Source organism: Pelecanus crispus, chromosome 7, assembly GCF_030463565.1.
Source record: "Pelecanus crispus isolate bPelCri1 chromosome 7, bPelCri1.pri, whole genome shotgun sequence".
In the NCBI taxonomy this organism is placed as follows: Eukaryota; Metazoa; Chordata; class Aves; order Pelecaniformes; family Pelecanidae; genus Pelecanus; species Pelecanus crispus.
Genome location: NC_134649.1, coordinates 37,328,552 through 37,345,567, shown reverse-complemented (window position 1 = coordinate 37,345,567; position 17,016 = coordinate 37,328,552). Strand labels below are relative to the sequence as shown.

Genomic DNA, 17,016 nt, shown 5'->3' with positions numbered 1-17,016 from the left:
GCTAATTTAACACCACTTCCCCAAACTCCTTTTTATTAGCCACAAGCACGCCTGATGCTCTCTATCACCCTTCTTCAGCACTGTAGAAGATAATCCCATCATTCAGTTCTGGATCTCACCCCACAAAACCACAGATTAACACTCTCCATCACATATGTTCCTGTCTCTAGGACTTGCCCCTAGGATACTCCAATACAAGTTTGTGTTTAGACCAAAACGTCTTACAGACATATTTTTTTTTACTGCTGGGAAAGCTATTGTTTCTCATGAGTTCATTGCTAGTATTGCAATATATAAATATTTCAGGTAAACTAAGTAAGTACCATACCAAGAGAGCCAGCTTCTGTGCCAATGGACTCTACCACGAAGTCAGCTGATTTGCCCACAATCCCCTCATGCAGTCCTGGCCCCCAGGCTCGTACTTTCTGAGGACCTGCTTCATGACCCACTTGAACTTCAAAGGGGCTACAAGAGAAACACAAAGCATGGGATTAGAAATGAGGACAAATACAGCATCCATGTTTTCCCCCAGGCATTTTAATGAGGCTTTACAATGGATTTCCCAAATTAATAGATGCTATCATGTGGTGGCACAGGGCCCAGCAGACTGTCTTTCTAGCAGAAAGGTCATCCAACCCATCACGTGCTTACATCTTGCACCACAAATCCTGAGTGTCAAATACTTGGCTTGCACTGCTTGCTGTAGCCCTGGACACTAAAATAACACATCGCTTCAAAAATCCACAGCAAAGTCCAAGCTGCATGATCCACCACGTTTTATTGTCTTTTGTATTCATTATTTTGGGTTTAGCAAGACTGATGTGAATCACCTTTCAAAGCTTTCCCAATATAAGCTGCTGCCGCCCTAGGACAGGCTGTAGATAAACTGTCACAGCAACTGCTTGCCATTAACTTTGTCCCCCCAGAGTTTCTTCAAAAGTCAACATTGCTTTAAAAGCCCACCAACTCCACAACCCACAGAAGGGCAAAAAACTCCAAAAAAAGCTACTTCCAACTCACCTTTTTGGGATGTTGTGCCCACCCCACGTAATTGTGACAACATACTTCCCTGGGGTAGCTGGATAATATTCAAATGCATATACACCATCCATAAAGCCTTTTTGTTTCACCAGCTCCTCCAAGCCCTCTGTTGAAAGATCAGTTCAGCATTAAATGTAACAGCTTCCATCCTGCTTTCAATTACTCAGACAAGTTCATGTTTTCTAGTATTTATTTTAGCTTGCAAGAATAAATTTCTTCCACCAGAAAAAAAAGAGTCAGGTTTTCAGGGAAGTTAGTTCTAGTTGCCCTCTAGGACAAAGACAGCAAACACTTCCAGAAGAAATACAGCAGAAAGTATTTTAAGTTACCGGACTTAATAGGTTCCCTTGTGTTTTATTTTCTTAGTCTGCAGTATGATGCATGTCATATGTTAAACCAAAAAAGCTTAACATTTGTCAGACTTTGCAACCACAAGTATGCAGGGAATGCCTACTTTTCATTTTCTTCAAGATGAAGAATTTAGGGAGAAAAGCTTAATACACTAAAATTTACATCAGTACGTCTGTTGCTTCCCGCCCCCCCCCCAACTGCATTAAGCCACACAGTCAGAGCACTGTGCGCGTGGAGGAGGTGAAGGCAATACAATGCACCTTTTAATACCGTCCCAGCTGGGGGGAGGTGGCTGGCTCACAAGTACAACACAAGCACAGCAGCTCCCCGAGAGCAGCAGCACAGCCACCACTGCTGGCAGCCTCAGGAACCCGCTGCCCGACACAGCGGCTGCCAGCACTCCCATTGCGGTCCACACGGAGGGCCACATCCAGAGCTCAGGACACAGCAAAGGACCTGGGGATGGATCCTGGCAGAAGGTCTCCATGTCAGCCTACGGGTTCCCTCAACCCTCTCCCCTCCACTGCTCATGTGCCCGAGCATCCAGTGCAGCCAGGAGTGCTGCTCTGAGCCATGCCTAGCTTTACAAGAGCAGGATTTCCACCCTGCCAGAGACCCTGGAGCGTGACTTGCTCCCACAGATCAGATGAAGATGCAATGTGAACCCATAAAGCTTGGAGGCCACAGCAGGCAGATGCGTGGATTTTCACAGTTTTCCTAACCAATATGCATTAAAACGGAGAGATCCAAAACCAGGTGTAATCTTGCCCAGCCCTGCAGATCGAAACCTTCCCACCAGCCACCAAGTACCAGAAAATGCTTCTGAAATTTGGCTTTTTACGGTGATGGAAATCCCATCAGTTCCATGAGGCCACCATCTCCTTAGTGCTCTTCCTTTTCAGTCTCCACTTCCTCCCCTTCTCCAAAACACATCCACAGCACAAATTCCCTTAAACACTTACTCGGTCCCTTTATAGTCACTCCGAGATCTCCGCTCCCTGCTGCTCTTGTATCAACCTTGAAGTCAGCCGTTTCCCTCATGCGGACGCCCTTGGGCTGCAGACCTCTACCAGTGGCACGACACGCGTTCGGATTGCAGGCTGCAAGGGAATTTCAGACATCAATACTGTCTTTGATTCTCTACATACACGTAGCCCAGCCAGCCTGGAACAACCTTTAGTTTAATGTTGACTCAGGGCAACCACAGCTTAGCTTTCAGCACAAGTTTTAACATCATAGCATTAAGGCAGACAGACGGGAGTCTGCCCAGCTGTTGTCTATGTGCCATGGCTTTTGGGCAGTAGCGTTCGATGCAGCCAGGCAACGCTGACCCCCTACAAGGGCCATTTCTTAGAACTAAAGGAAATGCTGAAGCCCTGTTGCTTTCCAATTTGATGCCAGTTATCAATACAAAACTTTTACACGGCTATCATGTACAGATATTCACTGTGCCAGGCACAATCTTCTTGATGCCTTTCGTGTTGAGAGGCAGACTGCAGCATGGGGTGAAGTTTCCCTTTGCAGATAAGCCCCAGTGAACAGTATTATTGTGCTGTTCTTTCAGAATCACATGACTGGAATAACTGCTATTAGCAAAGCCGAGTTCTGCACATGCTTTGTTAAGAGATGTCACATCAAAACCCCCTGTTTGTCGCAGTTCACACTTTCAGAAGCAAAGTCATCAAGCCCTCTGCAGACCACAGCAGCCATGGGTAGGGGCAGTAGGTTACATACAGCTGAGCTTAAGCTTACGCTTGACCCCTTTACTCCAAGTGCTTCTCCAGGCCTGCAGAGTGGCTACAAAAATAAGTAACACACACTGATGAACAGTTTTCGTGACACAATCCCAGCTATCATGTGGTCTTCAACTCCAGAGACCTGAAGGGTTTGAAGAGACTTACAAATAACCACAGCTTCCCAGCAGCGTAAACCCAACATGCATTTCCCCAAAACACGCCGTGCTTACAGCAGGAGCACAAGTCTGCCAAGCAGCCTGTTAGGTTTTTACTTGTTTCAACAACTTACAAGTTTTACCCTCACCCCTGCAGCAGCCAACATTGCTCCGCATCCTACACTAGACAGTGTAAGCGAAGACCACATGCCATCTGCTAGCTCTGAAAACTCGGTGGGAGCACCCAGGAGCGTGCCCAACATGGAATGGGAACAGCTCGCAGAGCACTTACACAGATGAGTCAGGCAGCTTGCGGTTAAGCCAGTTTCACTGACTGGGTCACACACCGCTTCAGTTCACTTGCGACTTTCTTCCCCAACCCCAACAAAACCAAAAACCTTTCTGGCTGGGACAAGCTGCAGGCTAGAAGCTTACAAAAAGCAAACATGGCTGAGCATCCTGAACACCTCTTACCAACTATGAAGCCATTAGCAGTGAAGTCCAAAATTCCACAAATGGAGGGTAGCTCAGGAGAGATGAGCAGAGATCTAAAAGCGTAGGAGCACGTAAGGATGGAACAGAAAGCAAGTTAGGTGTCAGTTAAGGAGGAAAACAGTAAATATAGTCATTTGAGGAACAAAGGTGGAAAACAGCAAGACACTGCACAGCTGCATAAAACACTTCAAAAAAATACAAAGGGCAGCTTAATGTTCGGAGGTCTAGGCAGAAAGGAAACTCTAGCAAAAGCCATATTACTGTTAGAGATCACTGTTTTACCCTGTGAATACCCAGGTGACCCACTGAATCAGGTCCAAGATGCTGAAAGGTACAGAGAATGTCCAAGGCAAGATTCAAGCATATTCTGTGATTATATCCAAGGTGAAAAGTGGCCATCGACATTTAGGTGCATTTTTAAAAAGCATACCCTCTCCGACGAGAACAGTGCAAGGAGTTTTGGGAATTGCCTCCCCAGCAAAAGTCACTTTGACAACATGAGGACCAGCTTGAACAGGTTTGTAGGTGCAACGGTAGACTTGGTTGCCTTTGTCTTCTACTGCAACTTCAGCAAGGCTTCTCCCCTGAGGATCCTCCACTTCCACATTCACATCACCCACACCAGCACCTGCAAAAGGAAACAAGCCCAGCTGAGCCTTGGCTTTCCCACAGCAACGTGCACGTGTTTAGGATCACAGCCAGCTGTCTGGGCTCAGCCAGCCATCCTCTGCTACCATTCCTAGGCACAGACTAAATATTCAGCTGCTTCTGGCAAGCAACCAGACATTCAAGTGGGGAGAGGGCAAGACAGGATGGTGGCACCTCCATGAAATCATCAAACTGACAGGGCTCTGCTGCTCCATCCACAGGGTTTCATAACAGTATTATAGTACTGAATACATACAGAGCCTGGTTGTCCTATTGCTACCACTCTGTAGCACGTCTATCACAGGCTAGCCCACAACTTTACCAGTCAGTTCAATCGCTTAAGCTTGGAAGCAGTTTAGATTAAGAGCTCGGACAACATGCATGCTGGTCTGGACAACGATCCTTCTCTGCCGGACTATACATATTCACTTTTGTTCAGACACCTGCTCCTCTCACATTTTATTCAACTCATCATGCAACAAAAACAGTTTTCCACACACTTTCAGAGGCCAGACATGTTTTTACATGATTCAGACCACTCCCATCTCGCAATGAGAGGCTGAACGTAACACTTCCCCTCACTATAACCACATTTAATTTTATTTCTAAGCGCCCTCAGGCAGAAGGCAATTTACAATATGCTACTCAGCATATTTTGGTGTTTAAGTACTTCAAGTAACTGCCCTGAGTAGTTTCACATTGTTCTAAATGAATTAGCATTTGTAGCATCTTATTGACTCATTCCTCTAGGCTACAGCATTGGCCTAATAGCAAGCAGCGAGCCACATGATGCAGATGCCCTAGTGAAGATAGTAGCCCTCGAATAATTACAAGAGAGGTTGAAACCAGTTTGTCAGTCAAGTATGAACTCAAAGTAGCACTGCAGCAGATTCCTTCTGTAGAGCTAAATACAGAACACGTTAAGCATTTACAGTTTACTCACAGTTCATCCTTCAGAGGTGGGCATTTCACATTCCTGTTTAAAATGAGTTGGGGGAAGAAATCAGCCAGGAACTTGCCTGCTGCCATTCAGCAAATTCATGGCAAATTTCTGGGTAATGCTTAGCACCTTCCTGCACCAGCTCAGTTCCATACTTCAAACACTTCATACACAGCTGAAGCCTCCAGAGCAGCCTGGCTAATATTTCACCTCTGAACTTGATGGGGCTGCAAATCCCTCATCCACTTTTCAGTTTGTTTATTCCTCCAAGGCTTAGGTTCTCCTCACATCTGAGGAAGCTGCAGGATGTCGGCACTCGTTCATCCTGCTTACCTGCTGTGTAGAGGTCAAAGTAGGTAGGCTTGTTGGCAATGTTTCCTGTCGCCTCCAGTCCCGGTCCCTTTGCTGTTACTTTGCTTGCATCTCCCTGGGCTTTGTCAACGTTCACTTCAAACGGGCTCTTTGAAATGTGCTGCCCGGCAAACAGGACCGAAACCTAGAGAGAGACGGCGTCAGCTCTGACCCACCGGGCAGAGGCAGAGCTCAGTGTCACCGCCGCATAGCCAAGCGTGGGGTCAAGCGCCTGCGTTCCTAGCACAAAGAGTCTATGCCTCAGAGGTGAGAGAGACCATCCATCCCACATCCTTCATCCTGTCCATGCAGTGTAACTGCTGGCCACCTCCTTGAAGTGCTACTGATCACATGGGGCCAGCCACACCAGTGGGATGCTTGAATCTGGATGTGCCAATAATAAGCAGATCACCATCCAGCAATGAAGTGGCAGCAGAAGTTGCATTTACCTTTTCAGGCTGGCTGTGGAGACCAGCCATTCAGGCAAGTGCCAAGCAATGGGATCACCCATCACAAACCTGCTTCTGCAGGTGCCTGGGGACAGAGCTGGGTGGGGAAAACTCCTCTGCAAAACCCCTATGGCAGACAATATTATCAGCAAAGAAACGCCTTACAGAAACAACCTGGTACTTTCTTCTGCGACTCTGTGACAGCCCACAAAACTGGCTTCATGAGCCGCAAGAAGTGGCCCCACGTGAGAGGAGAGCCAGCTGTAGTACTTGATACCCAAACACCCACACACTTTCTCCCAACACATAATCCCCCTTTGCCCTTGAGAAGGGAGCAGCCCAATAGCCCAGACTGAGAATTAAGGCCACATCAGGTTAGTTTTTCTTCAGGATGCCTGGAGTGGCTATCACACCGTCAGTAAACACGCAACCCTCACATTAACCAGCAGAGCAGCTCATTTAGCAGGAGAACACTGGTTATTGACACACAACCTACCTTGTGAGGTCCAGTAACCCTTGGCACATACTGAACTGAATAGGTCTTGTTTTTGTCACTGGATGGAGTTATCTTCGCCTAGGAAAGAAAACACATCCATCGTTGAGCTGTGCCTACACACACCAGTCTAAGACTTTTCTGGGTAGCACTTGATACTGCAAACTATTTCCAGAGTCAGCAATGCCAGAGACGTGTTGCTGTGGGAACAGGGACACTTGTTACCTCCTTTTCTCATATGGAAAAAACCCCATTGGTTTTGTCTTCATATGAGACAAAGCAAGCTACCTTTTTCTCACACCAGCCCTCTCCCTTGCTGTTAATTGCTCTACTAAGGCAGGCCAAAACCGAAGAGACGCTACGTCCAACATACAGCTGTATTTTTCTGGAATGTTGTAACATGATCAAGTGGAGCACTTGGATGAGAAGTTTCTATAAACATTAAAACCAGCATTTTAACTCAAAATGATTCATGGCATCTAAATAGCTGCTTTAGCCATTCTTGCAGAATGAGTAAGGGCAGACAGTGATTTAGTGATGTGCATTATCTAAAAGTGTGTCAGAATGTACTTGGCCAGTCAAGCTAAAGCACTGCAACTACTGGACATTGGAGTTGTGTTGCTTAGTTGCTGATAGTGACTTTTTTTGAAGTTCATCTAGTGAGGCAGTTATGAGGAAAAGTTTGAGGCTTGCACTTTTGATAGATAGTATTTTGCAACTTCTTTTTAGATTACTTACCTGTTAAGACCTCACTTGTGAAAGATGAAGGTTACTGCAAAAACTTCAACGTTCAGACCAGCTTTACTTTTCCGTACAAAATACTTAACATACGTACCTCCTCTCTGTTTCCTTCTGGATCCTCTATGAAGACCATCAGGTCTCCCTGCCCAGCACTGATGGTGTCTACCGTGAAGATGGCAGGCTGCTTCACCATGTTGCCGTGAGGTTCAATCCCTGCGAGACAGACGCAGAGCAGCACATTAGCTGTTGCTACAAAACCCAAAAGGTAGTTTGGAGGCTACCCACAAGCTGTCCAACCTGTCCTCCCACAAGAGCCCCCAGCACCAGCTTCCCCAGCTGCCCAGAGCATCATGCTCACAATAATCCCTACTCTTACAATACAAGCATTTTTAAAAATTGGTTGAATTATTGGCACTCAACTCATCTCAGGATGTCTGGCCAAGTCAGGAACACAGCTGGCATCGCATCCGGTTTCAGGTGAAAGCAAGTTACCCCGTTTGCCTAAGCAACATGCTGAGGGTCGCCCCCACAGCTGGCGAGTGCCCAGCTGATGCTGACAGTGAGTGGAGCATGTGCATGAGTTGCTTTTTAGGAGCTGCTCTGCTTCACACAGATAAATGCTGCAATGGTGCTGCGCCACAGGAAGGGCAACCAGGGAGGCAGCAGAAAAATTTTGGGAAGCGTTTTGGTAAAGGCATTACCCTAGAGCCAAGGGTGAAAGACGTATTTAAGCAAGACAGTTCTTAGCTATACTGTCCCATTTTACTCCATTTTCAGAACTCCGCTATACAGACACTGCTCAGATTTATTACTCTTTGAAAGCTGCTCAAACTGCTTTGCCAGAGTGGCAAAGTACAGAACACTGTAAAAATGGCACACAGGAACCTCTTTAAACCATTAAAATCCTGCAATTCAGTGCCACTTCCACTTAACTTTTAATCAGAGTTTCCTTATTCCTCAGCACAGGGCCTGCTACAGCATGCATTTACCAGCAGGGTTTCATCATCTCCCTATATGTAGCCCCAGGTCATGACACCTGTCATGGTGGTGTCAGACTGAGTGGGTGGAAGAACTTCCCAAAGTTGCTAGTTCCAGACTAGCCCAAACATATATACCCTTCCGTCCAAGGGAATTACTCCTCGGCTTATTCATAAAACCGTGGGCACTACTGCTCCATAGCACAATTAGTGGAAAGTGCAACGTCTGATAGATTATAAAGGAAGTGGTTGTGAACAACAGAATTCCTGAACTTGTTTATCTTGAGAAAACAATAACTTGATAGCAATGCAAGGAAGATCATGTTTTTACTAGGAAATCTGAGCATTCTGATAAGGTGTTAACAATTGACATATTCATCCTTTCAAACTAAGCCCGAGATTATCATCTAGTTTAAACAGCTATAAATTCGCTCTGTGTGTCTTCAGTCCACCACACAAGCATTAGGATATGGTATTTAAGTATCCCTCCTTCTGCGAGCACAACAAGAAGGATTGCTTATCCTCAGAAGACAGCTTCAGCCAAGACAGCATTAGTCACAGCACTTTCTTAGACTGAATTTAATCTTCTAGATTTTACTCTTATCAGAGATGTGCTTTGGCTAGTTAAATGAGAACTCATAGTGCATCACTGATGATCGCCTGATTCTGTACAGCACCTCTGCAGGCTCATTTCACATCAGGTCTACACACAGCTGCCCTCAGAGCAAACCACGCAGCGTCCAGCGTGGTACGCAACTAAGATTCATGCTGGGAGGTTATGAGCAACTTACATGGAAAAACAGTAACAAAAAAAGCCAAGACTGACCCACTTCACATTTGACAGTCACCTTTTTCTGGAAGCGTGAAGACCTGCTACTCATTTGTCCAAAAGACCCTGCCCAGTTTGGTAGCGAGCCCGTTGGTGCTGGAGTCACCTTTCAGTTCTGATATATGTTAGCAGTCAGAATTATCAATTATATTTAGTGACTATGCTTTGGCAATTAACTTTGGGAAAACATCAATCTTTCAAGAAGAGCTGCTCACTCTTTATAATTTCCATTACAATGGCTCCAGAGCACTGTATGCATGAAATTAGACAACAAAATAATTCCAGTTTTTGAAAGAATAAGAACATGACTAAGGCCAGACTTGACAAATTGAGGCAGGCCAATCAGTCATTTACACAGTAAGTGGAGTATAGGTAGTCTACGCATTTGGGGTCTGACAAACGTGTCTATGTATCGTGGTTTCCTGTGGAAGGCACCAACGAAGGACAGGAACCCCAAGTAGGGTAAGTGCTAAACCCACTTCTGACTATAGTGACTGCCCTTCAGTGCAGTGTCTATATCCATTCATTCCACTAAGTTTCAATGGAAAACCAAGTTAAAAAAACCAAAAAAAAACCAGAAAAAAATAAGGAAAGTTTTGTTTCTTTCCATTTCACTCCTGTACACGCAATTCTGAAACCCACTAATTCTAAAAATCTTGAAGGAAAACAGCAGCCCCCAGATCTAAAAAAAAAAGGAGATGGAACGGAGAACAAAGTGTAATGCTTAAGTGATATCTTGCTATATACCAAGCATATTGAAGGTAAAAATCTTTTATTCATTTAGTTGTGACTGTATTCCAATCTAGAGTAGAATCACATCAGAAGTTACAGGAAATTATCCATTTAAAAGGTAAGTTCGAAATAATAATGCCTGTGTAGATCTACAGTTGCAAAAACATCTATGGACAAGTCATCCCAATTAGCAAATACAGCCTTTGCAACAGAGGCTCGGTAGTATTTAATGTTTGAAGGATTATCAACCCACCTTTGTGCATGTACAAACAAAGTATTCACACCTACCGATCAATTCAAATAACTTATTTAGAATTAGCCTACCCTAATACACATCTGCCATCAAGCCTGGGAAACTGGAGACTCTGCCTCTACAGAGAGCCCCCTCAGAGAGACACACAGATGTAAAGAGGTTTTCCTTCTTTAAAGGGGTGCTTTATCATGAGAAGCATTCACTGCTAGATCAATGACCGTCAGCAGCAATACTGCTACCTTACGCCAAGGCTGTTTCAGCCCCATATCATGCTACTTCTTCCAGCTGTGGACTGCAAGGCTGGCAGCTTGCAGAACAGGTTCAGAGACTTTGGGGAATTTACATGTTAGAACTAGGAGTGTCTTTTGGACTATATCCACGTATTTCTGAAACTAGGCACCACACCAAGAGTATACAAGTGAAACTTTGAAGTCAGTTATAGTAGGCCTGGAGTTCAACATAAGCAAAAAACCCCACCCAGCCTTCTGAAGAGTTAAATGCTCTGTGCAGCTTAAGCTCAGCGAGTCCTTACCTCTGCCATAAGCCCTTGCTTTCTTTGGATTCAGTTTGGGTTTTAAAGGAGCTCCTGGCTTCAGCTTGGCTTTGGGGAACTGGGACAGGTAAGTCATTACGGAGTGCTCATCCACATCAGGGTGGATAATTTCTTCAGGGGTAATAACCTGAAAGACAGCACAATTAAGTATATTGTACCAGTGCTTGGTTACTGCATGTCAACACAGAAACAGAGCTATAACACAGAGTCTTACATTTCAAAACTCCCGCACGCTAACGCCATTGCTTACATTTATTTTCCCTTTGACACAGACAACATCATTTATTATCTCATGGCAAGAAAATCAAGAAGCTCATTATGGTCCCAATGTGGTCTGGGGGCTTTTTGTGCCTTGACTGTTAGGGCTTCTCAGGAGACTGCGACAAACTAAACGGTAGCAAGGCAAGACAACAGTAGCTATGTTCCCCTCAAAAAGCAACATGGGGATAATTGAAACTGAAAGAATTAGTAATTCATAATCCTGTGTGCTACAGCTCTGAACTGCAGTGCTTGCAAAGTGAAACCTGTGACCAGTCTCTTCTCCTGCTCCATGACACAAGCTGCTCTGACAGCTTCAGAGACTTCAGCAAGACAGACTTCTGTCCAACTTCATCAGCAAGAAAACAATCCAGTTTGCAAATACATTGTTCTCTGTTTGAAAGTCATCGTTGCAGGTGATTTCCTAAGCCAGGGAGTTGTTCTTCTGTGGAATTCAATGCAGCAAAACAAACTCACTCCATGGACTAACAGAGCAGGGACCACTCCACATGCACTTTTCCCCCCTACCCTACGTGCTGCAATGCCCACTGTCTTCAGCAGACACCCCTACACAAAATCTTACAACCAGCGCTCTGAAATGTAACGGTGTGTTTCATTACAATTTGCCCCTTCTCGGGCAATTTCAGATGAGTAAACTGTAACTTTTGGAAGTGTCCAAGCAACTTCACCTGCCTTCCTCAACCTAAATTCAAGGTAGTTGCCAGTACAAAGCTAACCGCTGTGCTTCCCGCAGGCAGCCTGCACAGCCTTACCTGCGGCACACCCAGCCAGTCATCCGCCTGCTGCATGGCTTCCCGAGCGTTGTCAACGGGTTTCTTCGGGTCCCAGGTCTCCCAGTCAGGGCACAGGCCTGCAAGTACATTTCAGTTGTAAGGTATTATCTGCAAAGGAGCTTCCCTTCCAAATACAAACTCCACAGCCACTCACATTATGCTGCTATACAGAAAGACATTCAGAGCTTTGCAGAAGTAACCGAAACAAGATGAGGATGTGCCGCTCACTGAAACACTTCTGAGACATCAACCATCATCTCCAGGGGCCCTTATGGCACAGACTTTAAAGCCAGTTCAGAGAGACTCCCACCCACCTAGCCTGTCAACAAAAGATGTGTGGCTGACTGAAGAGCTATACAGCTGCACTGCTTTAAATTTAAGCTGTGCAAGAGACCACTCTAAATTCATCACAAATACATGTAGCAATTCTTTATGTTCCATTGGCTCTCCTGCAGCAAATTTGGAAAAGAAAATTTCAACTGCTTGCCATAGAACCCCAGATTGCATTAGACAAACACCAGCACACTAGCAAGGCTGTTTTACAAGAAGGTGAGGAAACCATGCCTTTTCACACTTCATCACACTACTCGCCTTAAGTAGCACAGCCTTAGCTTGCTAAACACTGACGTTTCAGGTAGTGTGCGGCTTCTGGCTGCTCTGTGCTCCCTCTGCAATCCTATTTCAGGAGAACACATGAAGCCTCCTGCTGCGCCCTGAAGTTGAAAGGTTGTTGGCACTTGCTGTGGGAACAAGTATTTCTTGCATTTAGGAGCCAGCATTTGCGCCTTTGTCCCTTGCACCCAATACAAAGCTTAGACGTGGCGCCTCCAATAATGCAATCACATGCTCTGGTTTAGGCCAGTATTTCTCTTGGCCAAGTCATTTACAACGTACTGCTTCCCACAGCTGGACTCTCTGGACTCAGGTTTTCTTGAAAGCCTCATTGCCGTCTCCAGCTCAGTGGTGAAAACTTCCTCCCATAAGAACAGCAGAGCAGCCACCAGGAGAATGAGCAAGGAAACACTGACCATCAGAGTGAAGGACTTACCTGGAGCACAGCTGTCAACAAGAGCCCCCAGTGCCTTGCCATCCTGCCAGTTTTGATTGAAGTTGGTGATTGGCAAGTAAGGAATTTTGTTCTGGATCCAGCCCAGCAGCCTCTGCTTAGGGGTCTGCTTCTTTGCATCATCATCGCCTTCATCCTCCCATACTGGCATGGAAATGGAGTAGTGGAGGATGAGCGTCCATATCAGGCCAAGGATCAACTTCAAGTTTCCATCAACTATGGCTTTACTATCTGGAAGACAAAAGACAGACATCTGATTATTTCCCACCCTAAAGGAAAGAGGCATGTTTTTAAAATACTGTGCCTGTGCTCATGCCCAGGTAATCAAGGACAAGAGAAGCAACCCAGGTCTGCACGCACTTACTCAGGCAGAGACATCATCCTTCATGCCCTGCATTAGACAGGAGGAAAGAGAGGAGTCCAAGGACTTTGTGTTCTGCAGCTGTCTTGAGAGCTCAGTGCTCTCCAAGGGTGGTGTGACTTGCCCTTTTACAACATCGAGCTTAGGAGAATTAGCAGTTTAAGATCTCTTGTATTTTTGCATTTGGATGATAACTGCCACCTGATATTTTTAATGGCATTCGTATCTTATGAAAGAGGCCAAACAGCATGCAATGGAATTCACAAGAACAGCATCCCAACAGGGGCAAAACAGCCCAGGGCATACCTAAAGCACCATTTAGGAAACCGCATTTATATACACAAACGTGCCTACACACACACACATCAATAGTTTGCATTAAAAATGGTAGCAAAAAGAAGTGCTATGATGAAATCCAGCAAAGCCAGAGTTTGGAATTACAACAAAGTCCAGATATATCACGACCTGGGTACAAACGGCAAAGCAGGGAGTGGAGGTCCATCAGACATCCTCTGCACCACCACACTCCTGCCTGCACAACAAGTCATCCCTTCACACTACAAATTGAGAGTTAGAAGAAAAGGAAAAGCCAGCTCTGGCAAAACCATGTCACACTCTAGCCTAGGAAAAGTTTATCACCCCAGCGGCCGCTGGGCATCAAGATCAGAATGTTGTAAGAAGCTGTCTGAAGGGGCAGGATACTTTTCTGCATCAGTTTGGCCTTATGAAGTGACCTCTACAGTTTTGTGAATACTCTTGCAATTTACTTTGGTTTTAGGGAGTCACAGGTCAGATGCACTTTGAGCTTGTAGTTGCTACTCAGGTTGCATTATACTTGTAACAGCTCCAGTCTGTCCAAGCGTAACCAAACCAGGGTTGTTCTGCAATGTTACAGGATGCCTTCAACCTGGCTGATCCTCTCATTCACAGCAACACGTTACAGCAGAGCATTTCTCTGTTCTTTCCTCCATTACAATGAAAACTACTAAAGAAACCCCTTTTTAGTCAACAGAAGTTACAAGTGACCTGGAAGCTTTTGTCTGCTCTCCAGCTCCCAGAGCAGATGCTGGAGTAAAGACAACTACAGCGGTATAAACTCACTTTCATGCCACTGAAATAATTGTACAGGGATCTTAATGAGTCCTAGCTAGCAAAGGAAAAGTGTTCAGTACTTCGATGGCCTTCTCCAGTTCAAATTCAGCATGTTTACAGGCAGAGTCCTCCAAGCCAAGCCTCACTGTGCCAAGCATCCACTGGGCATGCCTTACTTGCTCCTTTTCAGCTACAGAGAGACCGCAGCAGCAACCCAATACCATCTTATCAATACAAAAAGATCTCCTGACTTTCGAAACAAGTGATTATACAGAATAGTGACCAAGAACAGTAAGCACCAGGGTGTTCCCTTTAACCCAATGCTCAGGCGAAGCGGTTAATATTTACACGGTTTCACAATAGGGTGGTATGTCCTGAGCAGATAACACTAACTTCAGACCTTGAATGGCATTTGGCCTTTCTGAATAGTTAAGGTCTGGTTTCTACTCAGATTTTTTTTTTTTTTTTAAACATCAGTTTTGACTAATCTTACAAGGTTATGATAAGTGTCTGCCACTTGACTGCTCACTGCTGATTTCACAACCGGTCTGAAATATACAATAGATAGCTATGAGGTGATTAAGCCCTGCTGGGTTTTAATTACAGGTTCCAAGGTAAAACTCTGCATCATGTAAGCACTGTGTCTCCTAGCGACAAATAAACAGTCCCTGCTGTTAGCCATTTCCCCCCTCTTTCCAGTTTAGCTGCAAACTAGTGGGTGGAGGGAAGATGCTCCCTTACAACCTATTAGGGAAAGCTTTCCTGAAAGAAATTGTTATCAGAGCAGAAGGAAGAGCTGCATTTTACACAAGAGACCCAAAGCCCTGCTGGCAGGCTCACCATGGTGCCTGAGCTCCGCAAGCTCGAATTAAGGGCTACAGTGTGCAAAATCCAGACCACGGGTGCAAGCCCCCCCCGGCCGCCCACTCCCCGTGCCTGCAGCACCCCCAACCCGCACCCCCACGGCAGGACCACCCGCTCACACCACAGCGCTGGAGCATCCCTGCGCCAGAAACGCCTCCAAGCTTCAGTTTCGGATTTATACTGACATCGGCGTTTTTACTAGAAAGGATGCAGTGACGATTTAGTGTGCTACAAGTAAACTCATTTCGGAAAGCCATCCAGCATTCCCAGGGAGGAAAGCCAGCAGGACAGAGTCACCTCGAGTACACTGCTACACACACGTTGCTCGAGAGGAAGAACGGCCCGTTTCACATTTACAGCACATAAATAACGTCTATACGCGGATGCGCTGCAATTACTGCAGCGACCAGCTGCGTGCTCCGAGTTTCCTCCAGCACCCCATCGCCATCTCCGAGGGCACGGCTGGGCGGTGGTCCTTGACCTGGGGAAAACGAGCCCACGCACAAGACAGCTTTGCATCGAGAGCAAGAATAGCCCGTCTCATCAGCCTCGTCCAGAGGGAGCAGGCGCGGGGCCGCTGCCCCGATGACGGGAAAAGGCCATCGCAGGAACGGGATGGCTCTTCCTCCCTGGGGCTGGTGCCATCCCCGCAACTGCACTTTGTTAGCAAAGTTAGCAAACTTTTGCAGCCTCCCGGCTTCCTGACAGGCACTGGGATCTCATGACGTAATTTTTTCCAAGCCTGCTTGTAGGAGGGCTTGTCTGCTTTCATTTGGGGTGGGGAGGAGGGAGGGAGAAGAACTCCTGGGCAGGACAGGAGACCTTATCAGAACCTAGCAGAGCTGCCCACACGCCCTTCCCGCAGGCACCCTGCGCCTAGCTACAGGGGATCCCACCAGCAGCTCAGCCCCTGGCCAGCCTGGGCTCACCATCTCTATCATGATATAAAAGGACCCTCCAGGTTCGAGACCAGAGTCCAGCCCAAAGCAGGCTTGGCTTCCAAGCGCTGGTGTAAAGCCCAGCTCCACCCAACCATTCAGCCTCTCCAGAAAAGTCTCCGCTTTAGTGCTGCCTTTTTAATTAACTGACTAAAAACATTCAGTGCATTCTCCTCACGGTCTCTCCAGCATTAACATGCAAGCAGCACCCAGGAAGACAAGCATCCATTAACAGGTCCTGCACAAGGAGCACAGAGTTGGCCCAGAGAACCCCAAAACCCTCTTAGTACAACCAAATTTGCAGGCATCCCCCACCAGGTCCAAGCTCACACTGCCAGTGTAACGCTGCCAAGGTTTTGGAACAGTGAAAAAAAATGCGTTTCCAATGACACTTAAGCACCAACAATCAATTGCTACAGGTACTGTCGTGTACCCCAGCTCGGCTAGCTCTCCACTGGATTCCCCCCCATCCCCTGGTCTGCTTCAAGACACTTGTTCTGGCCATCCCAGGCTGGAAAACAGATTACATGAACAACAGATCTTGCAACGCTGCTTTCCTGCTACAAAAATTACTTTCATGCGTACTTATTACTCACATAATCTATACTTTACAGCTTTACGGAGCCTTTCAAGCCATGTTTCTCAACTGCTCCTCTGGAACTCATAGTAAATTTACAACTTAGCGATGCACACTTGTGGTCACTGCTTCAGACCCACAGTGCAACAGCCCAGCCCCTCAAGGATGCACCTCCACCATCAGCAGTGTTTGGCTTTCAGCTTCAGTGAGTTGGGTAGATGGGAACCAACTGCTTTCAGCTGAGATGGAGAGTCCGTGTTTACTCCACGGCACCAGGCAAGTTTCCGCAGATTAAAGGATCCCTCTCCAGGCAGGCGACAGC

General features: G+C 46.3%; 1 protein-coding gene across 3 annotated transcripts in view; it reads right to left on the bottom strand.

The window, feature by feature from the left end:
* Nucleotides 1–17,016, bottom strand: part of FLNB (filamin B) — a 72,082-nt gene that overhangs the window by 34,976 nt on the left and 20,090 nt on the right. For all 3 annotated transcript variants that reach the window (XM_075714611.1, XM_075714609.1, XM_075714610.1), the window contains exons 2-11: nucleotides 12,845–13,093; nucleotides 11,776–11,873; nucleotides 10,724–10,871; nucleotides 7,495–7,613; nucleotides 6,663–6,740; nucleotides 5,700–5,862; nucleotides 4,209–4,406; nucleotides 2,355–2,492; nucleotides 1,021–1,147; nucleotides 329–465 (exon numbers count right to left, since the gene is read on the bottom strand). In XM_075714611.1, the coding sequence (XP_075570726.1) occupies nucleotides 329–465; nucleotides 1,021–1,147; nucleotides 2,355–2,492; nucleotides 4,209–4,406; nucleotides 5,700–5,862; nucleotides 6,663–6,740; nucleotides 7,495–7,613; nucleotides 10,724–10,871; nucleotides 11,776–11,873; nucleotides 12,845–13,093 (1,455 nt within the window). The remainder of the gene's footprint in view (nucleotides 1–328; nucleotides 466–1,020; nucleotides 1,148–2,354; nucleotides 2,493–4,208; nucleotides 4,407–5,699; nucleotides 5,863–6,662; nucleotides 6,741–7,494; nucleotides 7,614–10,723; nucleotides 10,872–11,775; nucleotides 11,874–12,844; nucleotides 13,094–17,016) is intronic.